This window comes from Loxodonta africana, chromosome 4 (genome assembly GCF_030014295.1).
Source record: "Loxodonta africana isolate mLoxAfr1 chromosome 4, mLoxAfr1.hap2, whole genome shotgun sequence".
NCBI classification, from domain to species: domain Eukaryota; kingdom Metazoa; phylum Chordata; class Mammalia; order Proboscidea; family Elephantidae; genus Loxodonta; species Loxodonta africana.
In genome coordinates this window covers 55,425,463-55,444,268 of record NC_087345.1, presented here as the reverse complement: position 1 = coordinate 55,444,268, position 18,806 = coordinate 55,425,463, and the positions used below count along the sequence as shown (strand labels likewise).

The 18,806-nt window shown below is 39.2% G+C and overlaps 1 protein-coding gene across 2 annotated transcripts in view; it reads left to right on the top strand.

Moving 5' to 3' along the window:
* The window catches only part of SYT1 (synaptotagmin 1), a 238,934-nt gene extending 224,232 nt beyond the window's left edge, over positions 1-14,702 (top strand). For both annotated transcript variants that reach the window (XM_010599005.2, XM_003405220.3), the window contains exons 7-8: positions 7,624-7,757; positions 14,323-14,702. In XM_010599005.2, the coding sequence (XP_010597307.1) occupies positions 7,624-7,757; positions 14,323-14,529 (341 nt within the window). In that variant the 3' untranslated portion in view covers positions 14,530-14,702. The remainder of the gene's footprint in view (positions 1-7,623; positions 7,758-14,322) is intronic.
* Positions 14,703-18,806: the final 4,104 nt, after the last annotated feature.

Genomic DNA, 18,806 nt, shown 5'->3' with positions numbered 1-18,806 from the left:
AGCAACATCATGATAAACAGAGAAAAGATTGAAGTTGTCAAGGATTTCATCTTACTTGGATCCACAATCAACACCCATGGAAACAGCAGTCAGGAAATCAAATGACGTATTGCACTGGGCAGATCTGCTGCAAAAAACCTCTTTCAAGTGTTAAAAAGCAAAGATGTCACTTTGAGGACTAAGGTGCACATGACCCAAGCCATGGTATTTTCAATTGCCTCACGTGCATGTGACAGCTGGACAATAAATAGAGAACACCAAAGAAGAATTGATGCCTTTGAATTATGATGTTGGTGAAGAATATTGAATATACCATGGACTTCCAGAAGAATGAGCAAATCTGTTGTCATGGATTGAATTACGTTCCCCCAAAATGTGTGTATCAACTTGGTTAGGCCATGATTCCCAGTATTCTGTGGTTTTCCTCAATTTTGTGATTGTAATTTTATGTTAAAGAGGATTAGGCACCCTTACCAGGTCACATCCCTGATCCAATGTAAAGGGAGTTTCCCTGGGGTGTGGCCTGTACCACCTTTTATCTCTCAAGAGATGAAAGGGAAGCTAGCAGAGAGGAAGGACCTCATGCCATCAAGAAAGCAGTGCCGGGAGCGGAGCACATCCTTTGGACTCAGGGTCGCTGTGCAGAGAAGCTCCTAGTCCGGGGGAAGGTTGACAAGAAGACCAACAGAGAGAGAGAAATGCTTCCTCTGGAGCCAACATCCCAAATTTGTACTTTTAGCCTACTTTACTGTGAAGAAATAAATTTCTCTTTGTTAAAGCTATCCCCTTGTGGTATTTCTGTTATAGCACCATTAGATAACTAAGACATCTGTCTTGGAAGAAATACAGCCAGAATGCTCCTTAGAAGCAAAGATGGTAAGACTTCATCTCATAAACTTTGGACTTATTATCAGGAGGGACCAGTCCCTGGAGATAGACATCATGCTTGGTAAACTAGAGGGTCAGTGAAAAAGAGGAAGACCCTCAACAAGATGGATTGACACAGTAGCTACAACAAGTGACTACAAAGGGCTCAAACATAACAAAGATGGTGAGGATGACACACGACTGGATAGTGTTTCATTCTGTTTTACATAGGGTCGCTATTAGCCCGAACTGACTTGACGGCATCTAACAACTACAACGAAGTTGAAGAAAATGAGGCACAAAGGACTACATAACTTGTCCAAGACCACACAGCTAGTTAGTGGCAGAGCCAAGATTGAAGTTAGTCTGGCTCCAGTGTCTGTACTTGTAAACACTATATTAAATTGTCTCTTCAACATAGCACAAAAAGCAGTGGGTTAGGAGTCAGAAGACCCCAGTTTGAATTCTTGGAAAAATCAGCTGTTCTAAGCCACAGTTTCCTCACTGGGAAGGTTGTGAAGGCTAAAGAAGATAATACAATTATTAAAAATACATATGGTATGCTACTTAAAGTAACTATAAACCAAAGGAGTATTATTATTTTAAACGTTGTACTGGCTCTTACTTTAAAAATTATTCTCAGATAACACTTCATTCATTTCACTAATTTTACCATGGATCCTAAAACACCTGTACCTAACTATATCTTTTGATAATATGCTGTATGTGTAGTTTTTAATTTTTTCTTTTTAATTAAGAGGCCTAAAACTTTTTGATACTGTTTGTTTTAAAAAAACAGAGAAATCATTTTTACAGGGCTGAAAAGAATATTAATTTTTTTCCCAAAAGATCATTTTCAACACTTGTTTAACTTGACTGTCATCCTCAAAGTTATCAGATAAAAATAGAATTCTCCATTCAAATTTGGTTGTTGTATTGGGGCCTTGGTGGTACAGTGGTTAAGAGCTACAGCTTTGCTATGGCTGCTAATCAAAAAGGTTGGCAGTTGAAATCCACCAGACACTCCTTGGAAGCCCTATGGGGCAACTGTACTCTGTCCTACAGGGTCACTATGAGTTGGAATCGGCTCTACAGCAACAGGTTTGGTTTGGGGTTCTCGTTTTATTAGATTTTTTTTGTTGCTGTGACAAATTACCACAAATGGTTTGTGTCTTAGTTACCAATGTCACTATAACAGAAATATCACAAGTAAATGGCTTTAACAAACAAATTTATTTTCTCACAGTTTAGGATGCTAGAAGTCCAAATTCAGGGTGCCAGCTCTAGGGGAAGTCTTTCTGTTGGCTCTGGGGGGAAGGTCCCCATCTCTTTGAGCTTCTGCTCCTGGGAGATGTTCATGTGGCTTGGCATTTCTCTTCCCCTGTCTCTGCTTCTTTCGCTTGCTTGTTTAATCTCTTTTATATCTTAAGAGATTGACTTAAGACATATCCTATATTAACCCTGTCTTATTCACATTCTAAGGATTAGGAACTAGGACGAGGGTGTCTAGGGTGGGTGGGTGGGGCATTATACTGCCTACCACAGTTGTGAACATTAGGAACAAAAAACCCAATGTGGTATATTAAAAAAAGACTTTTCAGTATATAAAATTTTAAGGGTGATTTCACTTCAGTGTCTTGAGAAAAATCTCCGAATTGTAACAGCTATTATGAGAGAAAGGCGATAAAGTCCAGCTATGCTCACTTTAGACAAAAAGAAAACCTGACAAATGGGAGATGAAGGGTGGCAGTGCCACAGCAATAACAAAACCAAATGATAGACCTGAAAATTATCCAAAATTGGGTGACAAATCCACTCTCATTGTACCTGCAATGTATTTACTATTGGGAATGAAGAACCTTCTTTCTGACCCCAGTCCATCATTAGGAGCTAGAGAGGCATCAGAAAAAAACCTTTCCTTTCTACCAAAGTTTAAAAAAAATTCTTTTTTTTAGGATAAGTTGAAGAAATAAAGTGTTCTAAATCTTGTGCCTATTTCCATGGTAACAGGCAGGGGCAGATTACCCAGGAAGCAAGGTACCCACTGGCTTAATTGTGTTTACTTACTAACCTGTAGTGCACAATTTCACATGGGTTTCACTACATCAAAGAAATGGTGAAAAAACAAGTGAATTGTGCACTATAGATTAGTAAGTAAACCCAGGTGTATCTTGTTTATTGGGTAATCTGTTCCTGGTAACAGGGATTATCTAAATGGTATTGAAGAAAGGTTGTCAGTCTTTAAATGTGTTTGTTTTGGTAAACAGAATGAAGCGATGCAACCAGAAAGATACTGAGAATTTGAGGATAGTTGCCCAATTTTGTAGATTGCATATTTCCCCTCGCTATTGACATGTTTCGGAAAACGTAATGGATGTTTGGATGCCATATATAATGCCCAGAAGCTGTACTCAGGAAAAGTAATAGCAACATTAGTGAATTTCATGACAGCCTATTTTATCATTTGCATAAAATTGTGTCCCATATGCAATCACCAGGATGTCTAAGCCACCAAAAAGCTCTGAACTGATAAGGACAGATCATTTGCTTTGTTGAAGAGAATTACCTCAATCCCCAAAACAGAACACGTTGACTTATACAGAATCCTATATTGCAGGAGAAGTTAGCCTTGCTTTAAAGAATATGTGTGTGTCCTTAAAACATGTGTGTGACTCATAGTTAAGTGGGTGTACCTCCAGTTTAGAGGACTCAGCCAGTAGTTAGACAGGAACAAAGTCTAGGTCACAGAAGAAGTTACCACTGAGCTAAGCAAGGGATTAGGGCCATCTCCAAAGGGACACGAGTTCAGGACAAGACTTTAATGCAATGAAAGAACCAGAGGACACTTAGGAAATCAAGCCAATGAAGGAATAGGCCAAAATAGCAAAAACCGAGGCTAAGATTTCAGCTTGCCGGGCCAAGAAGATGCTTAAATCTGCTTACCCCATATCAGGATTAGTCAAGATTTATCCAGGCATAAAACTGATACAGAATAGGACCCCTAAATGTCAGCCAGCCTTGGTTATGAGTAAGATTGCAACTTTGCCTGAGACTGAGTAGCTTTGGTACCTATATCAGAGTGAATCTGCAAAGGCAAGGACTGACACTATGTATTCATAGCTGCCCAAACCTGCTCCTCTTCCAGCCCTACCATACAATATGATATTGTAGAATACCTCTGAATCGTTGTCAGAATTAACATGTTCTGCTCATAAAAATAACAGATCAGCAGACCCTTAATTACCTTTCTGACCTCATTTGACTCCTGGACCCTAGGGCCTTTAAGCTTACCTGTTTGTTCCAGCTGGCACAAGCATCCCTGTCTTCAAATGACTGATTCCTTCCTGTCATACAGTTCTCAGCTCAGACATCACCTTCTCAATGATCAGGACTTTTCTGATCATCCTTCCTAAATTTCCCTGTTTTTTTCCTCAAGACGTTAATCGCATCGCATCAGAGCTCTTATCAAAATCTGTATTTTATTGGGCTTTTTAATTTGCTCATTCACGTGACAGATGCGTAAGGATTTTTCTTGTCATTCACTGATTCTCAGAATCTATAGCACTGCACAGCTATAGATGCAGTGTTGAAAGAATAAATAAATAGTAAGTATGCTTCCCTTGAGAAAACCTGTGCCTAAAAGTTGGGTTGATGAAGTTTCAACATACAAATACAGAAGACATAGATGAATTTTTAATCTGTGCCAAGGAGCAAGCAAAAGGCTTGACAATTTTATAAGAGTGCAAGTGGGCGAGAAGGGGAAGCAAAGGAATTTCACTAAACGAAGTCTTTTCCCCTGGAACCAAAAATCAACATTAGCTGTGACAAGCAAGACAGGTTAACAGTAAAAAGGTTTTTTTTATTTTTTTTACTTCAGCTGTAATTATTTACAGTGGATTTTTTTTTTTTTTTTTAGCTGACCAGTTGACAGGGCTGTTTTCTCATTTCTAGGCCTGTTTTTTAAAGATGTTCTTCATTTTAATGAAAATTTTCACAATGATTCCCTTGACTGGGTGTAGCAACCCAAACTACACTTTTCCAAGTAATGTGAGTTTTAGGGCATTGGGAATAAGACAGGACTGGGGATTAGGAAACCCAGATTATAAAGCCCTAAATAAATTCCACTTATTTGCTCAACAAAAATTTCATGTTACCCAGCACTATTCTAGTGAATTCAAACAGTGAATAGGACAGACAAAGTTTCTGTCTTAGGCTGGGTTCTCTAGAGAAGCAAAACCAGTAATGTGTATAAACATATAGAGAGAGATTTATATTAAGGAAACAGCTCATGCAATTGTAGGGATTGGAACATCCCAAGTCCTTGGATCAGGATAGAGTTCTTTCCCAATTCATGGAGCTGTAGCAGCTAGTAAACCCAAGATAAGCAGGTTGGAGAGCAGGGAGCCTGCTCACAGTTTGTGATGGTTGTGGAATCCCCAAGGTCAGCAGGCAAGACTGCAAGGTTTCTCCTGAGTCACTTAGCTGCAGGGACTGGCAAACCCAAGATACACAGGATGGGGAGCAGGACTCTTACTCGCAGGCCATGAGGATCAGTGAATCCCAAGATGTACAAGTAAGCTGCTAGCTCAAGTCCCAAGAACCAGAGGTCAGACAAGAGACAGCTGCTGGATCCAGAACAAGCCAACAACTTTTGCAAGGCCAACAGGAAGGAAGTAGGCAGCAGAAGGTGGAGAGATGAAGGCCGAGGGGGCGGTGAGCCACCACAGGCCCCACCCCCGCCAGTACCACTCAGCAGATTCCATCATGGGGGTGATCACATATCAAGTTTCAACAGGAAAGTGCTCACAACATTATACAACTGCCAAAACACTAAGAATCATGGTCCAGCCAAGTTGACACAAAATCTTAACTCTCACACTGTCCTTGAGCAGTTCTGTCCTTGTCCCCCATTCCATGGAGGAGAGGGCAAGAAAGAGGGATTAGGGAAGGGATACACACCCACTTCTCACTTATCGACTATCTCATTACCCAACATTTTGCAGTTATGACAAAATCTACCATCTGACTATTTTGAGCGTTAATGACGTACCTGTGGCAGTAACGAATGCCAAGGTGCGAGGCAAGAGTAACGCTGGGGATGTATTGGTTAAAGTTCTGTGTCGACTTGAGTGGCCTATGATTCTCAGGAGTTTGGCAGTTATGTAATGATGTAATTTGGCAGTTATGTAATGATGTAGTCATCCTCCATTTTTGCATCTCACCAATTTTCCCATAATTACTTGGTCTTTGGAACCTAACCATGTCAATAAGTGAGCAGTCGGTGTAATAAACAACCTTCTCCAGTTTGTAGTTTTCCCCTCTAAAAATACATGGGCATTAGACTAAATAATCTCTAGCTTCTCCCAGCTTTACATGCTCTAAAGACAGGAAAGAAAATTTGGAAGGCTTAGTGATGATTTCTGGGGAGTAAAATCATGGATGATTTTAAAATTTTTCTTCTTTTTGTTTTTCATTGTTTTCTGGTATTTCTTCTATAATGAACATGCATTACATATGAGGTAGGAAAATGTTTAAGAAAAACAATAGGGATATTTTACTGCCAATCCCAGGCATTGTTTCCTAGTGGCCTAAATGTATATTATGTATCCATCCTTTGGCTCTGCACTCTATTTTCCCATCTAGTAAATGGGAACTCTCCTATCCCTCCAGTGACTGACTTATTACTTTACATTTACCTAAAGAGGCTTTGGGGGAACTGCCAAGGGAATTTTTTTGCTCCTTTTCTCATTATCTCTGTGTGTACTGGCCTATTCTATTTTCTTGAATACTTGAAACTCTTCACTAACTTGGGATAATGAGACACATCTGCTGATACCACAATCTGTCATGCACGTGCAAGCGCACACACACACACACAAACACACACACACACACACACACGGCTGGCTTCTTCTCACCTTTCAACCTTCACACCTCAGCTTAAATGTTACCTCCTAAGAGAGACCTTACCTGAGCACCCTAAATGCAACAATTTCATTCCTACCTTACCACCCACCATTGAAAAAAAAAAAAAAATAGTTGCCATGAGTCAATTACTATTCATGGAAACCACCCACCATTCATCCCTGGTATTCTCTATCATATCTCTATCTTGCTCTTTTCTTCTAGAGCACTCTTGTCAACTTGTGCTTTCATATGTTTTTCATTTCTGTACAGGCTTTTTGTCCATTTCCCCCCCAAGTCTCAACTTGTATCACAAAGACAAGAAATGTCTACTTTGTTCACTGCTATAACCCTAGAGCTTAACACAGTACCTAGCAATTTGTAGGCACTCAACTAATATTAGCTGATTAAACAAATACATGAATGAATGAATGGGGTCCTTTGTCCTTGCTCTAACAAGAGTTTATTCCCATGCAGTGGTATGCTGCTGCCAACTCCTTACTTGCTAGTGAGAGCCAATTGTTAAATTTTAGGAATTTTGCAAGCCAGCTGTTAAACTGTTATTAGCTTGAAAATGGCCACGGAAAGAAGTATTTACACCATGGACATTGGCGAATGTTACATACCAAAGAGCTAGTTTACCACTGCTCCTATCTTCTAAATCCAACTGTAAATATTGAGATATCATGACAAAAACCCATGTCCCAAAACTTAAATTCTTTTAATAAAAAAATAGTAAATACATGCTATACAATAATTTACCTGTTGCAAATATTTGGTCCTCCTATAAACTAAATTATGATCTAAATCTAAATTATGATCTGATTCCCTGAAAATATTTTTGCTTTTCAGATCCTTATGTGAAGATTCACCTGATGCAGAATGGCAAGAGGCTGAAGAAGAAAAAGACAACAATTAAAAAGAACACTCTTAATCCCTACTACAATGAGTCATTCAGCTTTGAAGTACCTTTTGAGCAAATCCAGGTAATGTCAAACATAATTTTGTCTCCCCATTCAATTTCATTCCTTCAGATCACATAAATTATACACGCAGACCTTGTAAATTATCAGTGCACATGCTTTCACTAGGAATGCTGTCCTTATTCCCGTGCATATTTGATGCTCGAGCTACATCAAGAGGGAAATGATAATATACGCAGCCAGGGTGTGCTGATTCATCAGCCAGAAACAGCTGGCATCTTCTGTTGAGCAGAAATGAAGTAGAAAGAAGAAAATCAACAGAACAAGTCTGCTAACTAAAAAAATGCATCCACAAAAGTTAAAAAGCCAAGAGAAAATGAGCTTTATACCTGAAGGCCATGATATGTAATTTTCTTTATCACATCTTTATCACCAACAAATAGAGAGAAGAGAAATATGCGGCATCTTTTGTCTTTAATCATTAAATGAAGAAAACTAGGCTAACTTGATGCTTTGGGATGTTTAGCTTCAGCTTTCTGTGTCTGAGTTGAAATGGATGGCTATTTTTGTAAATAAAAAAATAGGGAACATTAATTCGCTAGACAATAATTTCTATGAAAGGAACTATTCTACTAAAAGATGATGTGGTTAACATGTTCACAATAGCACACTAAATGTAGCCACAATGATAGCACATGTCCTATTGTTTAGGGATTTTTAGAAATGTATTTAAATTTTCTCACTTCATATTTATAGTGAAACTGTCAGAATCAGAAGTTCTTATCCAATAATTATAGGCTATTTCTTACTAAACTTTAACAGGTATCAGATTACAAAACTGCTTAAAGCAATTGCATTTTATTAAATAACTTAAGTGGGACTATCTTTTGTGAGTATAAAATTTGCCTATGCTTAAAGGAGAAATGAAGGGTGGACTCACACAACTACAGCATGGAACTTAAAGTTCTGGAATATTCTTCAGTTGCAGATTTTCGCTTTTAATACATCCTTAGAATACAGTACCTTATGAGTGAATCACACCTTCATTCATGAAGAAAGCTAATGTAATAGCTACATTTCTTGTGTATTTATTATATGCCTAGATCCATGCTAAGCACTCTACGTATGTAACCTCATTTAACTCTCACAATAACCTTATGAGAGGAACCATTATCCCAACTTTATAGAGAAGACACTGAGGCTTATAATTTTCTCACACGCAAAATAGGACCCATAACAAAATCCATGTCAAGTGAGATTATTCATATAAAGCACTGAGAGAAGAGTGCCAAGCATACAGGAACACTCAGTGAGATGGTTTCAATGGTTGATATTATTCATAATCATGATATTGTCTCTTTTTGAAATTAATATTTATATTGGTTTTCTAAGGCTGCCATAACAAATTACCACAAGCTGGGGACTTAAAACAACAGAAATATATTCTGTCATAGTTCTGCAGGTGAGAAGTCCAGAATTAAGGTGTTGTCAAGGCCACACTCTCTCTGAAAGCTCTAGGGGAAAATACGTTTCATGCCTTTCTCTTGGTTTTGTCCAATCCTTCACGTTCTTTGGCTTTTAGATGCATCATTCCAATCTCTGCCTCTGAGGTCACGTGGCGGTCCTCCCTGTGTGCCTGTCTGTGTCTCATCGCCTATGATAAGGACACCAGTCATACAGGATTAGAGCCTACCCTACTGAAACAAACAAAAAAAAACTCGCTGCCGTTGAGTGGATTGCCATGCATAGCAACCCTATAGGACATAGTAGAGCTGCCCCGATAGGGTTTCCAAGGAGCAGCTGGTAGATTTAAACTGCTGACCTTTTGGTTAGCAGCTGAGCTCTTAACACTGTGCCACTGGTGCTCCAGAGCCTACCCTAATGACCTCGTATTAACTCTATTACACCTCCAAAGATCTCATTTCCAAACAAGGCCACATTCACAGGTACTAGGGGTTATATCTTCAGCATATCTTTTTGGGGGACACAACTCAACCCATAACAATGGGCAGTGTTTCATTCTGTTGTACATAGGGTCGCTATGAGTAGGAACCTACTTGACAGCACCTAACAGCAACAGTCTAACAATAAGATTAAAGCAATTTTTAAATCAGTGTTGTCTAAGAACTTTCTGCAATGATGGAAATGTCTTATCATCAACATCATCCAATATGGTAACCACTAGCAGCAAGTGGCTAATGAGCACTAGAAATGTGGCTAGTGTAACTGAGGAACTGAATTTTAAAGTTCATTTAATTTTAATTTATTTAAATTTAAATTAAACAGTCACATGTGGCTAGTAGCTATTGTACTATATATCATAATGTGAAATGAGCAAAAATCACCTATACTGTATTTTTACACAAATAAGGAGCACGTTCTATGTTTGCTTACCAATCGTCCCCTTCTCCCCCTTTAGTCAGTACTCTACACTAATTTTTTTACAGCAACATGTAAAAAAAAATTGGCATGGGGCACTTGTGAAAATACTCTGGTGGGAGAGGGAGCAGTTGGCAAACAAATGTAGTAGACACGTTTTATTTGCATGAAAGTATGGTAATCCCACCATCCTCAAATAGATTTGTTTTTTATATAACCTTTCTCATATATACTTGGACGTGGTGTATTATACATGCTATTTACTGTCAACAGCCATTATATAAGTAACCGATATTGAAGAGGACACTGCTTCCCAGTCCCTAGTCACTTGTTTACTAGCCTGAACCACTGAACCTGCTGCTTTAAACCCACTGGCAAACCCCTAAGACACTTAATTTTCTCCAACAATTTATTTTGCAATATTTGTTTAGTGAAAACTCTTTTGAGTTTTAAGAGCTGATTCCTATGGAAACTAACACCTCCTGGCATCTTATTTTTAATTCGACAAAACAATATAAGGCAGAGCATTGAGATGAAAAATCTTACTGTAAAGCTCCTCCTTGGATCAACAATTCTATATCTTTTTAAAAATAAACATCCATGAATGGGTAAATAAATTGTGGTATATTCACACAATGGAATACTACGCATCGATAAAGAACAGTGACAAATCTGTGAAACATTTCATAACATGGAGGAACCTGGAAGGCATTATGCTGAGCGAAATCAGTCAGAGGCAAAAGGACAAATATTGTATAAGACCACTATTTTAAGATCTTGAGAAACAGTAAAAACTGAGAAGAACACATACTTTTGTGGTTACGAGGGGGGGAGGGAGGGAGGGAGGGAGAGGGTTTTTTATTGATTAATTAGTAGATAAGAACTGCTTTAGGTGATGGGAAGGACAACACTCAATACTTGGAAGGTCAGCTCAGTTGGACTGGACCAAAAGCAAAGAAGTTTCCGGGATAAAATGAATGCTTCAAAGGTCAGCGGAGCAAGGGCGGGGGTCTGGGGACCATGGTTTGAGGGGACTTCTAAGTCAATTGGCAAAATAATTCTATTATGAAAACATTCTGCATCCCACTTTGAAATGTGGCGTCTGCGGTCTTAAATGCTAACAAGCGGCCATCTAAGATGCAGCAATTGGTCTCAATCCACCTGGAGCAGAGGAGAATGAAGAACACCAAGGTCACACGACAACTAAGAGCCCAAGAGACAGAAAGGGCCACATGAACCAGAGACCTACATCATCCTGAGACCAGAAGAACTAGTTGGTGCCCAGCCACAATCGATGACTGCCCTGACAAGGAGCACAACAGAGAACCCCTGAGGGAGCAGGAGATCAGTGGGATGCAGACCCCAAATTCTCATAAAAAGACCATACTTAATGGTCTGACTGAGACTAGAGGAATCCCGGCAGCCATGGTCCTCAGGCCTTCCGTTGGCACAGGACAGGAACCATCCCCGAAGACAACTCATCAGACATGAAAGGGACTGGTCAGTGGGTGGGAGAGAGATGCTGACGAAGAGTGAGCTAATTATATCAGGTAGACACTTGAGATTGTGTTGGCATCTCTTGTCTGGAGGGGGGATGGGAGGATAGAGAGAGAAGGAAGCTGGCAAAATTGTCACGAAAGGGGAGACTGAAAGGGCTGACTCATTAGGGGGAGAGCAAGTGGGAGTAGGGAGTAAGATGTATGTAAACTTATATGTGACAGACTGATTGGATTCGTAAATGTTCACTTGAAGCTTAATAAAAGTTAATAAAAAATAAAATAAACATCCTTTTTCAACTATAAATGACATCAGATGCAAATACGTTGAAAATGAAGCACATTAAAAATAAGACATACGTTGAGGTTCTGGGGTAACATTTTGGAGATAACATTTTGTCAGGACAGAGAGAACCCTGGAGAATACTAGGCATGGAAATAATGAGCAAGTGTTTGCATGCCTCCTTCTCTGCTCCCTGAATCAGTCCCCCCACCCCAAGAGGCTGCTTACCTAACCTTGCATGTTTTTAGAGAAAGCAATTGAGCATTTCACATGCTGTAATGAGGGTTTAAATCTCTCCCATCCTGAGGTTATAGGATTATCTGATCTTCCTTCTGTCTTTCTTTGTCCTTAAGAAATGTATTACAACAGAAGCAAAATATCCTGATTTTCAAAAGCACATGAAAGTGTTGCCCCTCTGAATGTATATAAATAAACTACATATGCAGCTGGAAAGATTAATCCAAGGCCTTCACAAGGGTACTTTTTCTTGAGTGCTACTAAGCAATGCGCTCCAAAGTGGAATAATCAAAACTCATTCCAAACTCTGAAAACACCTCTTACCTTTGTGCATAACGTTCCTCCCCGCCCCCCCCCCCCCAACATACCCATTCCATGCAGTGTGATTGCATCCTGACGAATTTGCTTAGGAAAGTTTGAGAGCCAAGGTGATCCTAGTCTCAGTTCCAAATAGCATCTAGTAGATACATAATTCCCTCAATAATGGAATCAATCCAGCACTGCAGCAGAGAAGATAGGCGTTAGTCTCCTTTATTATCAGTGTATTGCCTTTTACATTCTAAATTTCACTTTCGGAAGTGATCATTTTCTCTCTTCTGAAAGCTGTACGTCAGTGGCATTTCTCAGCAGACTGGTGTAATAATGCAGTCCTCAGAGTACGAAGTCCACTAAAGAGAGATAATTCAGCTGGATTTTCATCTGGCCGTGAATTTTATGTTTTCTGCTCCTTTTAACTCCGGCCACCAAATGTTATGCATTGCTTTATTTTAAACTCTTCCTTTATCCTTGCACTAAATTTTTAGATGGGAGCCATCACATATTTTGACTAAGCAAATTCATTACTTAGGAAGCAGAACTAAAATGCGCTTTTAAGAAGTTTCTTTCATACTATCACAGTATGGATTTTCTTTCAGGCAGCGTCTTGTCTTAGCTATCTAGTGCTGCCTAACAGAAATACCACAAGTGGGTGGCTTTAACAAATGGAAATTTATTTTCTCACCATTTAGGAGGATAGAAGTCCAAATTCAGGGCACTAGCTCTAGGGGAAGGCTTTCTTTCTCTGTAGACTCTGGAGGATGTCCTCGTCTCTTTTGAACTTCCACTGTGGGCCATCTTCATATGCCTTGGCATCTCTCTTCCCCCATCTCTGCTTGCATGCTTGCTTGTTTACTCTCTTTTATATCTCAAAAGACGTTGACTCAAGACACACCCTATACTAATCCTGTCTCATTAACATAACAAAGACAATCCATTCCCAAATGAGAATATAACTGCAGGCATAGAGGTTAGCATTTACAACACATATTTTGGGGGGGGACACAATTCAATCCATGAACCCCTGGTGGCGCAGTAGTTAAGCATTCAGCTGGTAACTAAAAGGTCAACAGTTGAAATCCATCAACAGCTCCTGGGAAATTCTATGGAGCAGAGTTTAGTCATTTCAAAAAGTAAAGTATTTAATAAACCCTCACAACTTGATGGAAACACTGAAGTATAATCTTGTGTGGCCTAAAAGGTCACGTTGTCAGTGCCAGATACAGAGTAGTTTACTCAATAGATGTTTATTGAAAGAACGGAAGAATGAGAAAAAACATCCTTCTTTAATTACTACTTTTTAAAAGACTTTCTCTATGTGGTCACATTTTATACCCACAGTAATCATGGTATTAGCTGAAATTATATATAGTATTAGTTTTATATAAAATGCTGGCTTGAAACAGGATTACTGTACCTAATTGCTTTGGGAATTACAAAAAAAAAAAATGGCCTGAGTACCAGTGCCAGAAATTCCACACCTGAAACAGAAATGGATTTAGAAGTTAACTCAAGTTGACACCAGTGGCATGACATGGTGGTTTACAGCAAGGGCTCTGGAGACCACACTACCTGTCACTCATTCTCTGTATGACCTTGGGCAGGTTACTTAATTTCCCTGAGCTTCAGCATACTTGTCTGTAAAATGGTAGTATTAATAGGATCTTTTGTGAGAAGTAACTGAGTTAGTTCACGTAAAAGACTTAGAAGAATGCCAAGTATATAATAAGAATTAATATTGTTGAATAGTTTGATAATGATCATGACGATGATGGCTAAATAGGAATTGAACTCAGGTTTTCGTATTCCAGGTATTTTCACCTTCGTCCCAGTAATTGGAGATTGATTCTTCTTATTTCCACTTCCTTAGATCTCAAGGAAGCTGGCTGATTAATATTTCTTCTGTGTCCTTTTCCAGAAAGTGCAAGTGGTGGTAACTGTTTTGGACTATGACAAGATTGGCAAGAACGATGCCATCGGCAAAGTCTTTGTGGGCTACAACAGCACCGGCGCGGAGCTGCGACACTGGTCGGACATGCTGGCCAACCCCAGGCGACCCATTGCCCAGTGGCACACTCTACAGGTAGAGGAGGAAGTTGATGCCATGCTGGCAGTCAAGAAGTAAAGGAAAGAAGCCTTTCTGCATTTGCCGACATAGTGCTCTTTAGCCAGTATCTGTAAATACCTCAGTAATATGGGTCCTGTCATTTTTCCAGCCATGCGTTCCTAACACAATTCAGTGGTACTTCAAATCCTGTTTTAATTTGCACAAACTTAAATGTAGAGTCCCTAAGCCTGTCATCACGTCACTGCCCTCCAAATCTACTCTTCTTTTAAGCAATATGATGTGTAGATAGAGCATGACTGAAATTATTTACTGTATCACATCGTTGTATATACCAGTATGCTAAAGATTTATTTCTAGTTTGTGTATTTGTATGTTGTGTTTCCTAATCTGTGTATATCTAGATGTTTTTAATAAGATGTTCTATTTTAAACTATGTAAATTGACCATGATATAGGAGAGCTGATAATATATTATATGGTAAATATAGTATCGTCTGCATTCCAGCAAAAATATCAACTTGCAAGGCACTAGCACAGTTAAACTGTCATCTTAAAGGACACCTTAAACCTGAGCTTTTGACTGAATCATCTGACTACCAAGATGTGCTTACACCACAGGTTTGGTGGCTGAGTCCAATTTTGTAGAATTCCTTCACAGGCAAATTAGCACGATCTGAACAACGTTCAGGCTGACCTCCAGGAAGCAAAGCCACAAATCAGAATGGCATCTGTCTGTACATATCTACAAAGCTAAGATCACGGCTTCACTCTTACATTTGAGGAAGCAATTGAACAGGAGGCAATGATTTCATATTATTGGATAGAGAATAACAATATGATGGTGTTCAGTGTGTGTGTGCGCGTGCGTGTGTGTGTATGCGTGCGTGTGTGCACAGGCACGTGTGCATACATGTGCATTTGTTTGGGGATGGGGTGGGCGGGAAGAAGCTGAGGGGAGAAGTCAGCATTTCTGAAATATTGCCAATTTAAAAAGAAAAAAAGTAGCTCTCCGTTGTCACCTTTATACAAAATGTGCATCCTGTGAATTCTGTTCCAGATTTCACACTGATACTAATTCTAAAAGGTTTGCGCGTTAGACTTTATAACAAAATATTTTATTATACAAAACCAGATTAGAAGGAATGCAGAATATTTTTAACACAGCTATCTGTGCTTATTACACAAAATTACTTTGTGGTAAACAGTATTGTAATCCCATCAAAAGATGAAACAAAAAACAATTAGCCATAGTTCTGAATGCACTTCAATTAAGCCAAAATAGACAGCTAGTGATCTTTTTATATGCTCTTTTTACTTCAATAAGTTTTAATTTGTCCTTTAAAGAAAAGGTGAAACAAAACCAAGAACAAGTTCTAGAAAACTGAAGCAACCTCTTACGTATACTAGATGCTCGATTTAGGAGGAGTTTTTAAATGTTTTCAATGTTATTCTGTAGTAACTGGCACTATTATGAAGCTACTAGTCATTCCATAAGAGTCTTAGAGGACTGCTCTGTGTAACACTGTGACGCCGTGTGTGCTTAGAAAACTAGTTTCCTCAGTGGATAGCACTCAACTTACTCCGTAGTGATCTTGTAACAATACTGCCATTCCCTCTAATGCACTGCCCAAGGTGTGTGTAGCACAAACAGTTCTCATTATAAAGGACCAATTCAGAACTGAAAAGCTATGCATAGGACAAGAAAGATACCTAGAATGGGGTGGAACACACAGCATTTTGTCAAGCACTGTGCAATATTCCATATTTTTCCCCACTATGGTAGGCAACCACTTTATGAAGGGCAGCCAATTATATACCACACCGCGTCTAGTCTTTTTTTCCTCACTTGCTTTTGTGACCCACTTTAACTCCTGGGCCACAGAGTGATGCTCTGAAGGGAAAGTTTATCTTCACAAATACCAAAACAAAATGGAGGAAAACTAAGCATCGGCCTCATGTTCAGACTTTAGGATATCACGCCATATTTTTTAAAAACTCAAAGAGAATTAAAAAAGGGCTGACAGTAGGCTTCGAACATGGGGTTAGCTGTTTCCTGATGAAACAAGAATTCGTGTCGTTATTCTTTCCTCATCAAAGAAGAGGCAAGCCCTTTGGTCTTTCGGCCGAGTTGTGGCAAACTCTTTAGAACTGGGACACATACAAAGAACAAAGGTGAATAACATCTCCTTCTTCTGTCAATGGTCAATGCTCTTTTCAAACATAGATAATAGGACATGAACAAGTCATAGTGTGAGATCAAATATCAGTTTTAACAGAAAAATTCAAACAAGACTTTCCAGTTTAAAGAACCAAACCCTACCAAAGACAGGGACTTGATTGACTTTTCAAAATTCCTTAAATATCAGAAACTGAAATTTAATTTCTCTGTATTCAGCTTTGTTTACACTGATACAACACTTTTAAATAAGCAGGTTGAAGCAGTGGGATACACATTATTTCTTGCATTAAAGTACTATTAATGCATTCTCTTGCAACACTGCCAGACATGGGATTGTCACCATAGAATTCGCTGGTACTACGCCATCCTTCATGAGTCTGTGACTGAACCTGCTGTATGCCCAAGATTCATCCTCAGAGGAGCCACATGTACCTTTCTGACAAAGCTGTGTGAAGTATTAGAACCTGATGCTCTAGAAAGATCCTAGTTGCCTTTGTGTATATTTACTGCCTGCTTGAGTGTTTCTATGTGTGGATTTTTCTCTGTATCTTGTAGAAATGTTGGGGTGTTTTCCTCTGCCATATGGCTTGTGGCCCGCGAGCCAACTACTTTAGCTGTATTTTACCTTCATTTTTGATGAGGTGGTTTCAATTTCGTTTCACTTTGTGTAGTGAATTCCACAGTAGTTTTCTGATTGTTGTTAAAAATGACTTAACATATTACACGGATATTCAATAAAAATGTTTTATTTCCTGTTGATGTTGCCGCTTTTTAATTCTTTTTCTTACCTAGCTCTGGCGGTGAGTCAATGGCCTATTGACTTTTGGGGCCTGCTGGAAACAGCAGCAGCTAAACAAAAGCTTGCACTGAATGCCAGCCTCTGAGTCATGTCTCTGAATACAGAATGGCTGAAGGGGAAACAATGGCCAGAGAGGATTTGGCCATTATTGCTGAGTGCTCCTGGGCAGTGTCATTCTCAGCATGTGTTCCTCTGTTTTTGTTTATGATCAATTCATCTGGCACACTTTCAGGCCTTCTGTTTTGCCCAAAACGTGTCCTCCAGGATTTTCACTCCAGAGTCTAACTCAGTCACATAGCTTCTGTCTAGAATGGGACTGAAAACAAGATTTTTTAAACCCTTTTTTCAAATTCCCTGCCTACTGTAATTACTAGGAGAAGCAAGTAAACATCTTTCCTCCACTGAGTTCGACATTTACTAGGTGCCTTCTGTTTACCACGTCCTTACTAAAACTCTGGAGATACAACAAATGGTGAAATAAAACACACTTGTCCCCAAGGAACCCACAATCTCTGAAAGAAATGTAAATGTACTCTCACAAGATATTGTGGTGTGTATTTAAAAGCAAATGCCTTAATATAGTTCACAAAGTTCATGTTCTGCATCCTAGTGAAGTGAGTACCTCCTGGGTCTTAAAAGTTTGCAAGCTGCCCTCTAAGGTACAACAGTTGGTCTCCACCTGTCAGGAGCAAAAGAGTAAGAACGTAAACAAAATCACAAAGACGAAACAAGTCTACAAGACTGATAACCTACATGAGTCACACCCTCAACTACCCTGAGACCAGGAGAATAGTGTTCACCTATCACCACTGACTGATCTGGCCAGGGCTGCAATAGATGATCCTGGTTAGAAAGGGAGAAAAATGCAGAACAAACTCAAATTCTTAAAAACGGCTAGACTAACTGGATGGCTGAGACCAGAGGACTCCCTAAAATTTTCGCCCTGAGACGCTATTTAAACTTTGAACCAAAATTATCCCCTGAAATCACCTTTTAACAGAAAGCAAAGTGACACACAAAATAAAGGATATTACCTATTAGATCGGTACTCTACTAACAAAACATTGGTATGAATCCAAAAGGTTAACACTTAATCAAAGCAAAGGTGAGAAGATAAGGAGGTCGGGAAACTACAATACTGAAAATGGAACAACCAGAACATAATTAAGACACAATGTGAAAAATGAAACTAACCTCATTGATCATTTTGTGTGGAAACTGTCAAAGAGGAACCTAACTTGCTGTATAAACTTTCACCAAAAACACAATAAAACATTATTAAAAAAAAAAAAAAGCAAATGCCTTGGGTCCCTGAAAACTTTCACAAGCCCAGTCTTAGTGGATACGATGGTGCGAC